The following is a 17,436-nucleotide window of genomic DNA, read 5'->3' as shown; positions in this document are numbered from 1 at the left end:
GCTATACTTTCTGCTTAATGGTTTTTAATCTTCACTTAAAATTTTGGTAGGCATATTTATATATGGATTGGGGAGGAAGGGCTCAGAGACAGTACAGCAGGGACAAATTAGGAAAAAATGATGGTCTTAATGATTTGAGGTTCTGTGGAAAATGGATGCGTGTGCTGTCAGGTGTGGATGACTTGAGTGAGGCATATCTGCTACATTCTGCGATAACTTCTAGAGTCAGTGATGGATACAGTCTTTGGTGCAGCATCTGGGATTAGTGGTTACTGGATCTCAGCACTAGCAATATTTCTGCTTTTGTTATCTGGAGAGGAAAATGCCCTGGGAGCAGGGTGAGCTGCAGGGCTGTCCAGCTGCTCTTGGACTTCTTCTGTGGGCTAATGTCTGTTACTAGTTTTTTCTGGAGTACAAGATGACAGTCCTGTTCTCAATGGGTAGGGCCTTTGAAAGAATATGATGTGTTATTGTCTTAAATTGTTGCGTTTCTTTTATTGCTTTGATTTTTGTGAAAGGTGCTACCTGACAGTGCCTGCCATCCATAGGAGATGCACCGTATGTAATATATCGGGTCACAGCATAGGCATACAAATCTGCTGCTAGCTCTGTGCCAGCGTGGCTTAATCTGGAGCTGAAGGATCAGGCTGCTGCGACTGACGGGTGCCTGCTCTGCGCTAGGATCTGTCCATATTCCAGGCGAGGTGTGCTGGTGGCGGTTCGTACTGGGGCAGCAAAGGTGCAGAGACCGCCTGAGGTTGGTTGTCAGCCGCCTGATAGCAGACAGTGCGACTCAGGGTGGTCGGTGCAAGATGGAAATAGCTTGGTGCTCCAGGAGCCAGTTGATGTGCATTAATTAATAGAGTGGATCATGTTAAATCACGGAGCAGAGAAGCGTTTTGAAATGTCACTTGTCATCTTGTGGCCTCCCTGTGCTCCAGGAGCGCTTGCTGTGATTCCAGGTTATTTTTCTGCCGTGGGATCACGAAGCAGTAAATGACATGATATCCCTTTTCTGTCACCCAGACAGCCAATAAACATCCTAATCTCAGTTGCTGCACTGAAGAGTAGATTTACAGCTATGTGGTGGGCATAAAACAAATGATCAGAGGATTCAAAGGCAGCCTCCTGCAGCAGACAGGCATAGTAGCAAAACGTGATTTTTTTTTGTTTTGTTTTAAAATTTGCTAACTTGATTAATACAGCCTGACGTACGGCAAGCTGTTCGGCATAAACTCAGACGTATTTTCCCTCCCCCCCATCTCCCCTCCTCATCCTTCATTTATTTCTGAATGGCTTCTTGCATAAAGAAGTCACTGTGAAAGATACCCCCTGCAAATATGCTATATTTCATGTGCTTCCTTGTGTGTTCTCCTGATTGCAGAGTTGGGCTTTTGTGTAAAATAAAGATCTTGGATCCGAGAAAGGTGCAAGTGTCCACAGTGAGGTAGTGTCAGGTTCTCTGCACCCATCTGCCTTCTCGCTGGACCAAAGATGGAGTAAAACCCCATTAAATCCCATTCTCCTGTACTTAAGGACAAGCAACACTTCCCAATGAAAGCTCAGAGAGGTCCTTAACTTAACCCCCCGATGCCATACGTAAGTAAGACAAAACTTCCTGAGAGTTTTGTCAGCATGATTTAATGGGACATAGTCAAGCATGATTTAATGGGGCATAAAATGCCTCTTACTCTGATATCCCATTGATCTAAATGAGACACAAAACCGTAAGGGATCTGTTTCTTTTTGCTATTGATTCATGGTATTTTGATATAAATCCTGCAAGCAGGTGCCGAACTACATTTATCTGAGGAGAGCAGGATTTAGTGGGGAAAATGTCAGTGTGTAACCTGTGCTAATTAGTTTACAGGTGTTGGCAAGTAGCTGGTGGTGTGCGCTTTACCAGTCGAGTGTTTCTTGCCTACCAAAGAGGGAAGTGTGAGGGATCAACTGCAGTCTACTTGAATTTTCTCCAATTTGTGCTATTTTCTGATGTAAAAGGCCAGGTATTGCCCTTTTGTAAACTGGCACAGTGCCTGTGTCTGGCAGCGCTGCGTTGGGTCCGCAGGCTGATGTGCGCTCTGCTGCTGAGCACCTGGTACCGGGGGGGGGCAGAAGTTTCTGAAACAAGCTTTTGGTAATGATGGAAAACTGGTAGTGGGCAAATGTCAATTTAAGAAGAGGTGCTGGTCTTTAAGTCTATGAATTTCAGTACATGACACCAGCAAAGATGTATTGTGTTGGTCTCACCATTGTAATTTTTTTTTAAATGTAAAAATTTTCACAATGCATGCAGTTGTTGCTTTGGAAATCCAGTTTTACTGGACTCAGAGTTGCTTGCAAGCAGACTGGCCAGGGTGTGAGCAGAGCATTAGAAATAAAACCTAGGATCGTCCTCCTAGAACACACGAGGAGCTGCAGAGGTCTTCCAGCCTGTGCAAAAATGGATTTCCTGTGGTGTTATCTGAATAAGCTTGGCAAAAACCTCAGCACAACAGGCTTATTCTAGAGCTTCTCGCTGTTGCTGGTTAGCCTCAAATCCCCCTGAGGATGTTCTCGAGTGTCACATTTATCTCGTTAATTGCAAGTCCCCGAAGAGACAAGCCCACGGTCTGGGCCGAGGATGGCAGCTGTGCCAGAATCGAGCTCTGGCTGTGTGTGTGTTCACTTTTGGATAATTAGCCAGTCTTGAATCCTGAGTCTAGATGTATTTTGGCCTGGGAGCTGAATTTGGAGGGTGCTGTCTGGCGATCAGCCGAATGCTTTCTCACCAGAGGGTGATGAGCAGGGGCAGGAGGGATGATACCTCAGATGTGGTCTGGTAGCTGGCACATTGCTGAAAGGCACGGGCATGCCTGGGGACTCGTCCCTGAGCCCTTCGTCATTGCTCCTGCTGGGACCCAGGCTCAGTGCTGGCTGGCTGTGCCACTCCTCTCTGCTTCACCTGAAACACTGAGCACAGCAGAGTCTGGATCAGTCCCTTTTGTGTTTAAAATGCTTAGAAGGAAAAACAAATCAGCCAAACTGCTTCCCATCTCTTGTGGTCAGTATTCCTGCTGTTTTAACAAGTTCTCTGCTGACCCTTCTAATTGTTTGAGATTGAGCTCTTCTCCCCCCTCCCCAGCCCCACGAGAGCACAGAAGCACCAGGTGTTCTCCTGCACGAGTGTTTGTTGACACATCAGCTCGTCGGTAATGAACCTCTGCGGTGGAGCCTGGGGGCTGCAGTCCAATAGCACGTGGCTGCGGGCAGAGAGCTTCCCTCAACCCAGCTGCTTTTTGCACCAGAGAGGCCCACGTGAGGAAGGCTGACAAACTTGAGGTTAATTTGTTTTCAAATTGCTGCCTTCCCCACTCCTGTGGTCGCAGCCAAAGCCACCAGAGAGAGAGCGCGGCGTTTATGCGAAGCCTTTGCGTCCTCCCGCCTGCCGATAAAGAACTGCAGCTCTGCACACACGAGCAGTGCGGGTATTTGAGGTCCCCACTCCTTCCCTGACTTCTCTCTTCTCCCCGTATCTTTGCTCACCTGTCCTCAGCAACCAGGTGAGGAGAACAGTGATAAGAGGAGTGCAGGGTGAATGCAAATCATCAGCACGCGAACCTCAGAGGATTCATTGTGAATTTTCCTCCAAACCACTTTGATCACAAACTGAGTTCTTTGTTCCCCAGAAGTGTGCACCATGGGGGAGGCTGCCCAGGGGTGTGCAGTCATTAAAAGGAAATGCTCTTGATCCCATGACCACTATTCCTTCAGTTTAGCAGGTGTCAACATATATATAGAAAGCAGATTTTTAATCTCATAGTCTGTTTAGTTCAACTTTGTGCAAGGATTTCAGAATCTGTTGTCATTTCACCCCATTGTGACTGTTCATTTTAAAGAGAGATCTGCTTCTTGGAAGATACTTTTTGGCATTTGGTATATTCCTGTTTGTAGAGAGCTTGGATTGCTTTAGGGTATGCAACAGTTAAATTAGGAAATACATCCTTGTTTTCATCCAGCATGCTTGTTTAACTAAAGAAGATTCATAAAGAACCGTGCTTCTGTTAAAATCTTCATCTCTTGTGTCTCATTTTGGAGTCTAAAGAATGCCTGCAGTTGCCTAAGAAACACCCAGTACAATTAAATACAGAGTCGTTGTTGGCGAGTCAATGAGCTTGAAGCTACACCTGGATATCATTCCTGCGTTCGTTCTTTCTTTGCTTATCTGGGCAGGATTTACTTGGTAAATGCTCATTGTAATTCTACGAACTCTGCTAATGTTGCATGTCTAATCCATCATGAATGAGGAGAGGGAGCAGCGAGGCTCGTTTTCTTGCTCTTCCCTTGCACGTATTTATTATAGGGAAAGATGGAGAATTTAAGTTGCTTAAATTAGTTAAAGATAGCCTGTTTGCTTTCTGCAAGTGCTTAATTAAGGCTAGGCTTTTATTTAGGGTAAAGTGTGGCATAAAACATCATCTGCATCTCATTGGGAACTGCATGTGCTCCTCAAAGAGCTGTGGGTTACCTGAAAGATCTCTTCTGCTTAGAGCTGCCACAATTCTGCTCCGTGTGTGTCCTTGGTTGTGATGCCTGGTGTACTCACATAACGTGAACCTGTTGCTTGCCAGGGATGAAGCTGGCTGGTAGGTGATATGGGACCACCTTCCACCTCTCTCTGTCTCTGATATGCAGAAATGTGCCTGAGCAGATGCCTAGCCACCAAAATGAAGCTCGAGTTAAGCAGTTACTCCTGAAACCCAGAGAAATGATTGCAAATCTTTGTTTTTAACCTATACTGGCTGTGAAGTACAAAGACACCAATTCACAGCAGTGCTCTGCTGGGATACTTCAGAGGCTGAAATGTATTCAGAAGAATCTATTAAGAGAGCTAAAACATTTACTAAAACTATTTAACCAAGGGTCATTTTGTATTCATTTCGTTCCAAGGCAAATTGGAAGAAAATTCACAAGTGCAGTTTAAGAACACAACTGACTTCTGAGCAGCTGTTAATCTTAGCACAGAACAGGAAGGTGAGGTTTCTCTTTAAACGAGGAAAGACTTGCTCTGTTCTGGCGGCTGCCTTTTGTTATGTGCCTACGGACATGCATGGACACACAAACGCAACCTGAGTTAAGTGAACTGTGGCTTTGCACCCTGCCCTTGGTGCTCTCCCAGCCCAGAGGATGCTCTGTCACTGCTGTCTTCCTAGAGAGCACTGCTGAAGTTATGCCCAGGCACTAACATACACACTGTGCAAAGCAGTGCAGTGTTGGCCCTCATCCTTGCCATGTATTAAACGCATGCCCAGCTCTAAGTGCTGCAGCGTGTGCTCTGCTAACCCCGTCTTTCTCTTTCTTTCTCCTTTGTGCTGCAGGTGCAAAGAGTTGAAATACGGCAAGGACCTACCCCAGATCTCCATTATCTTCATCTTCGTGAACGAAGCGCTGTCGGTTATCCTGCGGTCGGTGCACAGCGCTGTTAATCATACACCAGCTCACCTGTTGAAGGAGATTATCCTTGTGGATGACAACAGTGATGAAGGTTAGTAGTGCTGGGATCTTGGATCTCCAAAACCCTCAGGAGGGTGTTTAACTTCTTCAGATCTCGTGGAGGAATTGCTTCCTTTGGCAGTGGTGATGCTGCAGGGAGGCATGTGGTCTGATACGATCTTGAACAGGGAATGGGGGCTGCGGTCAGTCCCTGACACTTCATCTCTGCTGCCCCTTACAGTCACTCTCTGCCCCTGCTCCAGTGCTGTGGGGTCCCTCCCATGGGATGCCGTCCTTCCCGAACTGAGCCTGCAGGGGCTGCCCACAGGCAGCACCTCTTCAAGAACTGCTCCCACATGGGTCCGTACCACAGGGTCCATCCCCCAGGAGCAAACTGCTCCAGCACGGGTCCCCCACGGGTGGGCGGCAGCTCCCCCCAGACCCCCTGCTCCTGCGTGGGCTCCTCTCCACGGGCTGCAGCTCCGGCCCGGGGCCTGCTCCTGCGGGGGCTCTCCATGGGCTGCAGCCTCCTCCAGGCCACATCCACCTGCTCCACCAGGGGCTCCTCCACGGGCTGCAGCATGGAGATCTGCTCCATGTGGGACCCATGGGCTGCAGGGGGACAGCCTGCTCCACCAGGGGCCTCTCCACAGGCTGCAGGGGAATTTCTACTGTGTGCTTGGGGGCACCTCCTGCTGCGCTGACCTTGGGGTCTGCAGGGCTGCTTCTCACTCCTCGCTCTCCCAGCTGCTGTTGCACAGCACTTTTCTTTTGCCGTTTCTTAAATCTGCTCTCACAGAGGCGCCACCAACGTTGCTCACTGGCTCAGCTCTGGCGAGCAGCAGGGCCCTTTAGAGCCAGCTGAAACTGGCCCTTAACATGGGGCAGCTTCTGGGCTCTTCTCGCAGAAGCCACCCCTGCAGCCCCCCTGCAACCAAAACCTGACCATGTAAACCCAATACAGACCCACATAAGTCAGGCCATTAAAAAATGGAAGATGTTCGGTTAGGAAGATGTTAGGTTTCCTGTGTTAGATACTCGTGTTTTGGTTCAACCTTCTTGCAATCTCACCGTCGAAATGCCTTCCCTTCTGGCTTTTGATAACACAAATTTTCCAGAGGTTAAATGTCACATGGAAGCATTTTCAGACTTGAATTCTTCCCAGATCTGTTCTTCCAGTGTGCAGTTGGTAACATTACTTGAGCAGTTAAAATCTCACAAAGATCAGCAAATGGTTGTTACTTTGATTACTGCCGCCTTCATTTACATTGCATGCTTTTAATATTATTTTAAAAAATAATAGACATGGGCTGTGGATTCTGTGATGAGAAAGGAAGAACAGGGAGTCTGAGAGGTTACTCGTCTGTCTGCAGTGAGATGAGATGGTACACAGCAAGCTACTCAAGCCTGCAAAAATAGGCACTCAAATCCCACAGTAATGAGCACCATAGAAAGCTGATGAATTATAATTACTAGTAGAAGAAACAGGAGGCCAGCTCCACAGCTGATGGAAATCACAGCAGCTCTAGCACAGAAGCTAGGGTGATGCACACCAGTGAAGCTGTGGGATTTCAGAGCTGGAACAATTCAAACAGTGAAGAGGAAGCGCAGGTGACCTGTTGTTGCAGTGTTTCGTATTGCCCAGTTTGAAATACCACAATGAGATGCTGCTACTCAAAACTGAACCATGCCAATGGGGTGAAGAGAAGAGCTCTATTAGAGAACCCCTTGGTAATAATTACTGAGCTTTTGTACCCACTGCTACACACAAAGAAATATGTTTCTCAACAGCCTCCACCAGTCATTCAGTATGCAGCACTAATATTGAGTCAAGGACTCTGGAGACACTATTGAAAGACATGAGACAGTGAAATGAATCCTTTCAAAAAGCTTCATCCCCTGAGTAAGCTGAGACTGCAGCTGGTGTTGAGGATGTGGAATGAAATCTCTTTATCCACCACTGAGATTGCAAGCCAGTGTTTTCCCTGGCGGCTTGCTGCAAGGGCTGTGGCAGTGCTGGGGGGGGTTTGGTGGTGGGGCTGGTTGGTGGCAGAGTGTTGGCAGGACAGCACGACGATGGTGGCTAAAGCCTGGTGCGTGCTCAAGCACTCACAGCTGTGGGATTTCCTCTTTGTGCCTGTTTTAGCCGGGCTGACCAAGGTGCCTGGGTTGTGCCAGAGTGCCTTGTGGCACCCACCTGGCTGGGGAGGGAGATGCAGGTAGAGGAGCTACACTGAGGGAGGAGAAATGCCTACAGCATGTGCAGGAGCTGGGAAAAGCCAACCTCCTTGCACATGGAGGTAGCGTGCTCTGTGCATCCCACCAAGAGGGTGCATTGACCGCATCAGGAGTGTGAGCATCCAGGGTCCCTTGTGAAAGACCAGGGTTGGACAAAACGTGAGCACCAAGGTGGTTGTGTCCTCACAGATCTTCCCAGGGAAGTGTAAAAGGAGAATGGGAGTTGGGAACAGTTTGAGGGAACCAGGCGATGCTGTTAGCCAGTAGGGTTAGTTAATAACGTCAGCACTATGCTGTTGTCTTTGTAGGCATCATGACAAATGAGATTTTTAAGGAGGGATTTGAGGAAGATAATGAGGTAACTTGGCAGATGTTTATGGAGAGCTCATTCCAAGCGTATAACAGTCTAGTTTTCTCCTGTAAAAGAAATGATACAAACAAATACATATCTCTTGGACCTATGCGTTCATTGTCTGCATCTTCAAGGAGTTTCAATGACAGCAAAAAATTATTAATGGCAATAACGTTGTCATATAGTTCACACTAATGGTAGGAAGTAATTGTGAGCAGCAATAGCAACATCTTGCAGTTCATACTTCGGATATTGCAAACAAAGTCATTGTAATACATGGATTTATCTTCAATAGGAAAATAATTACAGGAAAATAGATTCTCATAAGCTGTAAGATTTAGCGATGGCTCCTGGAGAAGCAAGTGCTAGTGCCAAGCAGCAGGGGTGGGATTGCGTGTGGGTGGCTTCCACTGAACGAGACGAGGAGTTACCGGAGCCTCTTGGTGAGCAGCTGCGACTGTTTGAGGGGTGGCTTCTGTGGGCGTACGGCTTGTTGCAAAGCCTTTGGGCTCTGTTTTGTACACCAGGCAGGAGACTGACCTTCAGAGAGCATGGACTCAAAAGCAATAGGTATATTAAAACCAGGTGGGTTCCCAGGAGCAACCTCTGGGCAAGTCACTGAAGGCTTACGGGAACCTGTGGCTGCAGGCTGCAAGCTGGGGGGTGCGGGGTTCTGGTGCGGTTTTTGCCAGGGAATACTTCTCACAAACATGAAGAGGAAATACAGGTTGGGAATATGTATAGGTAATGTAAGAGCAACACGCTTTCCCAACCCAAGTATTAAAAGACCCCTGGGATTTTTAAGTCAGCTTCAAGTTTTAAAATTAGTCGCAGGGATGGAGGTGAGACGTGTGTACCCTGGGCACCCCGGTCTGGCGTCTGCCCTTCAGGCAGCCCACTGAATGCTTGCAGAGATGGGAGCAAAGCCTCTTGGTGTTTTGCAGTTTCAGACTGGAACAAACTGCTCATGAAGGCTCCGTAGACACTTTTTGCCCTCAGCTTTGTTGTAATGTGATTTGTACAACAACACCGCACAACATAAAAGTATGCAGTGAGAGATTAAAAGTTAATAAACACGGATGTTCTGATTCTTCCTATCTGAGCTGTAAATAGATAAACGATAAGAATGTATTGTAACAGGAAGAAAATCCCTTCTTCAAGGAAGAAGCTTGGGGAGTTGTAGTTTGAGTTCTTTTCCCCCTAGAGCTGCACATTATACTTTGTAAAGACTTTTTTTGGAGGCTGCTTTTGTTTGTGTTTGTTGTAGGGGTGTAATTACAGAGTGAGTGCACAGGTTGTGTTTCTGAGTGATAACATGTTTCGTAGGTTGTTGGAGGGATGCAGCAGCATGCCCCTGAGATGCTGTGTTATCTCACAGTTGCACACTTTGTCTGAGTCTGTTGCTTAATCAACACCTGCTTTTTTTGCTGTCTGCCTTCTAATGTTTTTAATCTGGGATAATATCTCTTTGAAAAGCAAACCTTCTGGTATAAAAGAAAACCTTTGAATAAAAGTGTGCTTAGAGTAGCTGACTACACCCGGGTACACATGCTAGGGGTTGTAATTTGCCCCCGTGTAAAGTATTATCGGTGACTTGATGTATCACTGTCTGGTTTTGCAGCTGGTTTCAACACCAACAGCAGCGGTTTGTGTGCGCTCTCCCAGGAGCTGGCTCGCTTGCAGTGTGCGTGCATGTGTGCTGAGGTCAGTTTTTAACAGACTTGCAAGAAGCTGAGTCTTAGCTTTTCCAAGATATTGGCCTAATTATTCTAGTTGCTCAAACCTGAAGATGGGTTATTTAATTGCAGCTGACCTGGTGCTATCCCACTGGCAATCAGGACTCAGGCTTTCAGTCCCTGCAGAGGTGGGAGGGGAGCAGCAAACCTTGTTGGTTTGTTCCTATTTCTTTGGCTTTAGTCAGCCAGAAAGTTAGAGCTGAAGGCACTTTGTGGGACCAGCTTGGTCTCTATCCCCATACGGGAATTGGTTCATCCACCTGCTCCCTTTTCACAGTTTCATATTGAATATTTACCTGCAAACATTGAAAGCTTCAGAGACTCACCTGGATCTGTGTCTCGTTGCCAAAATTTGTACGTTCATTTATTGACCATTGAAAGAGTTTCTTTTGTGGGTTGCTGTAGAATTCCAGCCCACGATAGCTTCGGTGTTTCAGGCAAGCGAGAGCACGGGGCAGAAGGGAGTGCTGGTGTTCCCATGGCGCTGGAGCATTCCCAGCCCCGACCCGGGTGTCCTCCAGCCTGCAGTTTCTGATAACAGCCTTGGGCTCTGTGGACTTTTCCCACCTGGCTCAGCCTTGCAAACACTCCTGTGTTTTCCTTAGGGGCGTAGAGGACACGTGGTCCGCTCCCTAAGCCTGGCTGAACGTGGTGTAAGAAATTTTCTACTGTTGGTGGTTCCTTTGGCTCCTCTGGTGCCATTGGTCTTTGCTCCTTTCTTTCTGTGCCACTGGGTAGTTCCCACCGTTGGTTCTGGGGGCTTTAACTGGGGCAGGATTAGCAGCATTAAACATGGAGCAGTGGATGTTCCTTCAGTTGTTTCAGGGCTGATGTCCATGGTATAGTTACTTCTAGTGGCATCAGGTGGTTCAATTTCTTTGGCAGGCCTATTTCCCAGAAAGCGCATGTAGGTGACAAAATACTTTGCAATACGTAACATAAGTCATTATAGCTGACAGCTCAGTTTTTTAATAGAGCAACAGGTCTATTGGATTCTACTTTCTTGGACTCGCCCTTCAGTGAAGATCAATACAGACAGATGGAGAACAAAAGGGAGGATTGAAATTGAACCTGTTGGCATTTTCTGTATGGTTTCTTTCTGCAAATCTTCCCTCTAAGTGGCTTGTGCAATGGCAAAGACCAAATGTTCACAAATGCCTCCATGTGCAAGTATTGATTGCATCTGTAACAACTGAGATTCAGGAATGATGTGGGTGTGCTGTGAAGGATGGCCCAGGTAAGCATCCGTGAAGGATGCATGGAATGCCATAAGATATAAGAGAAAGGGGTATCCAAATTCCATTGCAGTGCTCAGCTGGGATCAAATTGCCAGTTGTAGCCGCTGTAGATCCACCCATACAGTTATCTTATGGGTTCATGGGCTGCTTAGACTCACTTTTGATTAGGAGGGATGAAGCAGTGGTGTTTCTGAGCTGGATATCATGCTAAAATTGTCAATGGTGCACTATCTTGTGGACATTCTCATTTTCAGCAGTGTTGCTGTTGGTGCTTTTCAGCACGGCCATGTCAGTCCTGCAGGGATGGCTTGATACTCAAATGGGAATTTTGCAGGGCATTCCCAGAGAGTGGGATTTCACTTTTGATCCCTGATACTGTTTTTTTCGCACCTGAACTTCTGCACATGCTGAGAAACGACATCTAAAGCCCACCCTGCTGGCTGGGTGCTGGGGAGGTACCTCCTCGTACCGAGGCAGGTGTGCCACATGCTCATTGCCTGCTGAGCACTGTGCCCTCCTCCTGCAGAGCTGCTCACAAGTGTGAGAGGCTGCCTGAGGCCAACACAGGTGTGCAGCCATCCTGTCGTGAGGGCTTACACAGGCACATGAGAAAGCTAATTCTTGCCCAAGAAGGCAAGTGCTGGGGCAGACTGGGAGGGAAGCAGGGGAACCAGCCCAGAAATCTGTGCCAGGTTGTGCAGGAGGCCTATAGCACAAGGAGGAGCCACGTTTCCCATGTCTGGTTAATGCTTTTGTCTCCAAGCATTTCTCCACTTGGGAAGCAGTCCCTTAGGGATACTTGTGGGCAGGGGATGGCAACTCTGGCCTCTGCTGATGGAGGTGCAAGATTAAAATGATGCTCAGTCCCAAACACCTTCAGCATCCCTTCCTGGTCACGGGGGTCCAGCCTCGTGATGTTTGACACGTGCACAGCTGTGCTGCGCTGGCCTGTGTGCTCCTTACCTGTTGGCACCCAGCACCCTTTCAGGCAGGAGGAGGATGCAGCTGTGGCTCCCCTGGGAGTTTCTGCCCATTACACAGCACGGTGGGGTAGGCACCTCTCAGGCTCCACCTGTCACCACACTCCAGAGGTAAAGTTACAGTTCTTCCTGGCTCGCTAGAGCTACACTCTCCTTCAAGCTGCTCATGAGTGTTTTTTCTGTTTCCCATCAACGGGGGAAGCTTAAAACTCCATTTTTTTTAAATGTGTTTTAATTGTTCAATCTAGTATAATGCTATGGTCTGCAGTATTAATGACAAAACACGTGAAAGGCTGGTACTGGGCTTGTGGGGTTTCGTATGCCAATGTCCCTGTCCCCTTAAAACCATTCAGAAGAGTTGTTGTCTCCATAAAACATTGGTTTTTCTCCGAGTAGCTCAGCATGAAATGGAAGTTGCTGAGTTATGTGTGTATGTGATGCAGATGCATTGAGTTGAGGAAGGGGCTCATTTGCTTTATTCTTTTTATTCCCATTTCAGCATAAAAGAGAAATGAGACTTTGGGGAAATTGGTATGTGAGGGGAACAATCCCAAAAAGGCAGTTTGAAGAAAGCACATGTTATGTACTTGGAAGAAGGCATGGAGGGAAAGGGAAGAGAGGATCCCGTATCCTTTGATGTGATCTCGAGCTGAGCCCAACAGATGGGACTTACTGTTCACTTTTCTGCTCTCCACTGCTGTTTTCTTCACGTAGGAACTGCTTTGTTGCTGTAACCTGTGGATTATGTTAGTGGTGATCTGGTGATTTTTTTTTTTTTTTCCTCTTTCTTCCTGGAAAAGGGAGTATGTGTGAGGAGTATGAACTGATACACCAGGAGGTAAAAGGACCAAGGCAGAGCACTAGAAAAAACAGGCACAGAGTGCGGGTTCTGTAACGGGAGGCTGGTGGCTACTCCCACCACGCTGTGGTACATGTGTAGCAGGGCATGTTTGTTGGAAATTGGAATTTCTTTGTTTTTAGTGTTGGGCAGAGTGTTTTGAAAGGTGGAAGGGTGCACGTGGCAGGTGAACACCTTGTGCCCCTACATGGGATGGTTTTCAGTGTTATGAACCGAAACTAAATCTTAGTCTGAGAATCTCAAAGATTCTCAAATGGGGCGGTTGAAATTTTGGAGGCTTTTCCAAATTGTTGAGAAAATATACTGGTATTTTCCACTTATTACAACCCTTCATATACTTTCACCTTCAAAAACCCAGAGTGTTGTTTGTGCTCAATTGACTACTTGTAAGTACAGAGAAGTTCGGTGCTGGTCATAACTGCAGACCGAGAGATCCACGTTGTTCTCAGCCACAGCCCATGTACAAGCGTAGACAGCATAATTACATGATCTGCAGTTCCCAATGAACATAAGATACATGGTTATGAGGCTCTTTTATATAAAGCCAAAACCTCTCTAATCCTATCATGGTCAGTCCGAAGTCAGGTCTGTGAAAGTGGTCTCTTGCAAAGCAGCATTGACTGAATCTTAGTTACCAATAATTATGTCCCTTCCAGGGGTGGTGTCTGATTCCAGTAAGTCACGCTGGTGTCCATCAGTACAGCTGCTTGGTTTCAGGTGAAAACTGTTGTGCCTTTACAACGGGCTCTCTGGTACTTCTCTAGAGGAACTGAAGGCGCCACTGGAGGAATATGTCAACAAACGATACCCGGGGCTGGTGAAGGTGGTGCGCAACCAGAAGAGGGAAGGCCTTATCCGCGCACGCATTGAGGGCTGGAAGGCTGCCACAGGCCAGGTCACTGGATTTTTTGATGCCCACGTGGAGTTCACTGCTGGCTGGTAGGTGCTCAACCTCAGGGTCCCAGTTACAGTGTGTGTGCACGGGGTGTCCACTGCCATGTTGGATGGTCTGTCCTTTTGTAAGGATGTGTGTGAAAACCCGTGGCTTATTAATCTTGTCTTTCTGTACCGAATGGCCACTGGTGAGATATGCTGAGATGACATAAGGAATATCTTTTCTTGCTCTTGTTTTCTCTAATCATTCTCTATTCCCTCCTTTGATGGACACCCCACCCTCTCCATCCGCTCTAGTTTGTTTTTCAGGTTGATTTCCTGTTCTCTTAGCCCAAAGTACTTTAAGATTAAAAAAAAAAAAAAAGCAGACAGCAAGGGATTGAAAGAGAAAGCATTTCCCGCATTCTTGCCCTTTGCAGCTGGATCCCACTGGGGAAGGCTGATGTTTTAGATTGATTTGTTTTTTCTGCAGCAAAGAATAAGCGCAGACGTGCGAAAGCAGCGAAAGGTATTTCATATGGACTTTTTTTTGGAGAGATTCGAAACATTTGAGTTCAAGTGGTTTAAGCTTCTGTGAATCTAGATCGTGAGAGGAAACTGAGAGTGGTTTTTCTCTTTAACAAAGTATAAAAAATAAATGCTCCAAGTTTAGAAAACTGGAGGTAGAAGCTACTAACTTATGTCTAATTTGAACAGAGAGCGACATCCACTAGAAAAAGGCTTTAACAGCAACAAAGAGTTCTTTGCAGTTACTGGATTTTTCATAACAACAGTGCATGTGAAGAGTGTATTTAGGAGTTGTTTCTTATGTTGATATCTGTATTCCCAGCTAAACATTCCTCTCAAGGTCACTTAAGTCTTCACACCCAATTTTATTGGTATACAGAGGAAGCTACAATTTACTGAGCTCTTGAAACAGCTTTTCTAGAGATAGAGAGGGAGCGTTTCTGCGGCACGGGCATGGCTCTCTGATATTTTGTACCACTGCTATTGCTGGAGGCACCAAGAGTGGAAGTTGTTCCTTGTGTTGGCAGACCAAACCTGCTCTGTCGCTGGTTCTTGGGCTGCAGAGGTGAGGCTGAGCATATTCTGCTCTGGGCACATTTGCATGTCCCCAAGCTGAATTTTGTAGCTATAGAGCCTTCCTCTTGAGCCTTCTCCCCACTTGTCTCTTTTGATGGTCCATATTTCTTCTATGGAAATGTGTCTCCAGGTGGTCATTGAGCACTTTTTCAGAGCCTTTCCTGGCCGTTGCGTCAGTCCATACTGCAAGTCTGGCCCTTAGCTAATGGTTTGGCTGATTTCTTTGCTACTTTAGTAGAGGTATCAGGAAAGCTCAGTTTAAAAATATAGAAATTTTGAAAATTAAAAAGTTCTGAATGTGGAATTACTGTTTAATAATGCTTTTTTAAACCAGCATACCAGAGAAAACATAGTGTACTGGCTCTGCAGGAAGAGATAAGTTGTAGTTTTAGAGGTTTAATTCATTTCAACAGCTTAACGCCTTAGTTTGTGAAAATCATTTTTTTCCTTGCGCTGATAGCCTCAGCTTGTCCATGAATTTTCATAGAAGTAGTCAGTTGTGTAGGAGAGTGCTAAAACTCCCCAAACACGCAGGGCTGCATCCGTGTACTCCGATTGCTGCCCCACGCAAGGGATGCGTCCAGGCAGGAAATCCCATCAAACGCAAGTGCTGAAACCTCTCGCTGCATCTCCCCCGTGGCTGACAAAGCTTGGCAAGCCTTTCAGGAATAACTTTTTAATCCTGGCGGTGTAAATGTGTTGTCTCTGAGCACAATTTCTGTGCTGATAGAAGCAGAGGCGAGTGGATCAGTAGGACAGGGGCTGTGCATTACAGTCCAGGATTGCTCGCTGGCGCTGCGAGGAGCCTCATGTTGGTCACCGGCCCCCACTGGGTTGGTTTTGCTACGTCTCTTTGAAGGCGTGATGCCACTTGTGAATGACAGCAGAGAGGGGTCCACGAAATTCCCTTTTATTTACTGAACAGTGACAAGACCCGTTTCCTTATCCTCATTTAAGTGTACAAGCTGTAGAAAAGCAACAGTGTTTGTCTGCAAACTGGGGAGAAATTAATAATCTCTTCCTGCACTTTGCTTCTTTTTACCACCCAGGGCTGAGCCGGTACTCTCGCGAATTCAGGAGAATCGAAGAAGGGTCATTCTTCCCTCCATCGACAACATCAAGCAGGACAACTTTGAGGTGCAGCGCTACGAGAACTCTGCCCACGGGTACAGCTGGGAGCTGTGGTGCATGTACATCAGCCCTCCCAAGGACTGGTGGGATGCTGGGGACCCCTCGCTGCCCATCAGGTACGTCACAGAGCCAGGGACCACTCTGGTTCTGTCAGTGAGGTGTGACGGGGCAAAATGTGGAAAGATAAAATAAGAGAGCCAGCTTAGAGAGGCTGGATATCGGATGGTAACAGGAGGCAGCTCAGAGAGGCTGCCTGTTGGGCTGTAACACAAGCTGGGAGGGGTTTCGCTGGGGTGCTTTGGGAAAGGGTGTTATTTGGTAATGATGTGCAGAAACACAGGGGGGTATAGGAGCTGTGTAGATCTATATGGTCTTATGTTTAACTGCATTCGACAGTCGCTTTACTTCAATTATAGCATTACGATTTTGCAAATCATAAGGAATGAGGTGATTATTCCTGTATAATGAACTAAGTGTGAATTCATGAAATATGGCACTGGGTTTTCTTGAATAAAAAGTGCATTTCCTTTCAGGGTAAACTTCATAAAAATTGATCTTAGCTTGTTCTAATGCTGAGAGGCCTGCATGGTCAGCAGCTTTGAAATGTTGCCCCAACCCCTTCAGGCTTTAGGTATGGGACAAGTCCGTTTGGGCAAAGCATAAAAGCAGGAGGGGAGAGAATAGCTCAGTGTGGGCGGGAGGCTGGGGTTGTGCTGCCTGCGGAGTTCAGTTATTTCCTCTTGACAGCCCCTAAATATGGGGAATGTAACGTGGACACTGCTGCTTCGGGCTGTGGTGTGTGGAATTGGGGCACAGGAGTTAAAGGCAGCCAGGACAGATGGGCAATGCCTCTGTGCCCTGCTCTGGGAAACAGCTTCTGTACCAGACCCAATAGCCTCGTGGTGATGTTAAATAATTAAACAGCTTACTAAAATAACGTTGTTAACATGCACTGGGGGAAGGATTATGAGAAAGATAAATGGGTAGTGTCCACAACAAAAAGCTAATGGAAAAATACTGTCTCTTTGCATTATGTTGTGTAACCACATACAGACCAGAAATAAATGACTACAGTTATTTTTTTGTCATATAATGCTATGAACGCTATGCACTTCATGACAGTATGTGTATGAAAGGGATACCAGTGCAGTACTCCATGTAATTATGCGTGGGATTAGAGGAAATTCTTAAATTACCATATACAAAGGTACATTAGTTTTAGAGTGACTTTTTAGGATAAGAGTGGGAGTGGAAAAAGGCAGTTTGTTCCTTTTTGGGGGATGTGTGTGTGCGTGTGTGTCTTGGTTTTCTTTGCTTGTTTCATATCCGTGGTGCACGAGTTTTATGGCAGCCTCAAGAGCAATTCCCCTGCCTGAGACAGGGGCACCAGTGTGCCCGTGAGCCCCGGAGTGACAGCCCCTACCAAATATTCAGCAGTGAAGACTGGAGACAG

General features: G+C 46.8%; 1 protein-coding gene across 1 annotated transcript in view; it reads left to right on the top strand.

Moving 5' to 3' along the window:
* Window positions 1-17,436, top strand: part of GALNT17 (polypeptide N-acetylgalactosaminyltransferase 17) — a 205,417-nt gene that overhangs the window by 72,974 nt on the left and 115,007 nt on the right. Inside the window, exons 3-5 of the mRNA XM_035559105.1 lie at window positions 5,358-5,524; window positions 13,640-13,814; window positions 15,902-16,099. Coding sequence (XP_035414998.1) covers window positions 5,358-5,524; window positions 13,640-13,814; window positions 15,902-16,099 — 540 coding nt within the window. The remainder of the gene's footprint in view (window positions 1-5,357; window positions 5,525-13,639; window positions 13,815-15,901; window positions 16,100-17,436) is intronic.

This window comes from Cygnus atratus, chromosome 20 (assembly GCF_013377495.2).
Source record: "Cygnus atratus isolate AKBS03 ecotype Queensland, Australia chromosome 20, CAtr_DNAZoo_HiC_assembly, whole genome shotgun sequence".
Classification (NCBI taxonomy): Eukaryota; Metazoa; Chordata; class Aves; order Anseriformes; family Anatidae; genus Cygnus; species Cygnus atratus.
This window is presented reverse-complemented; position numbering and strand designations above follow the sequence as displayed.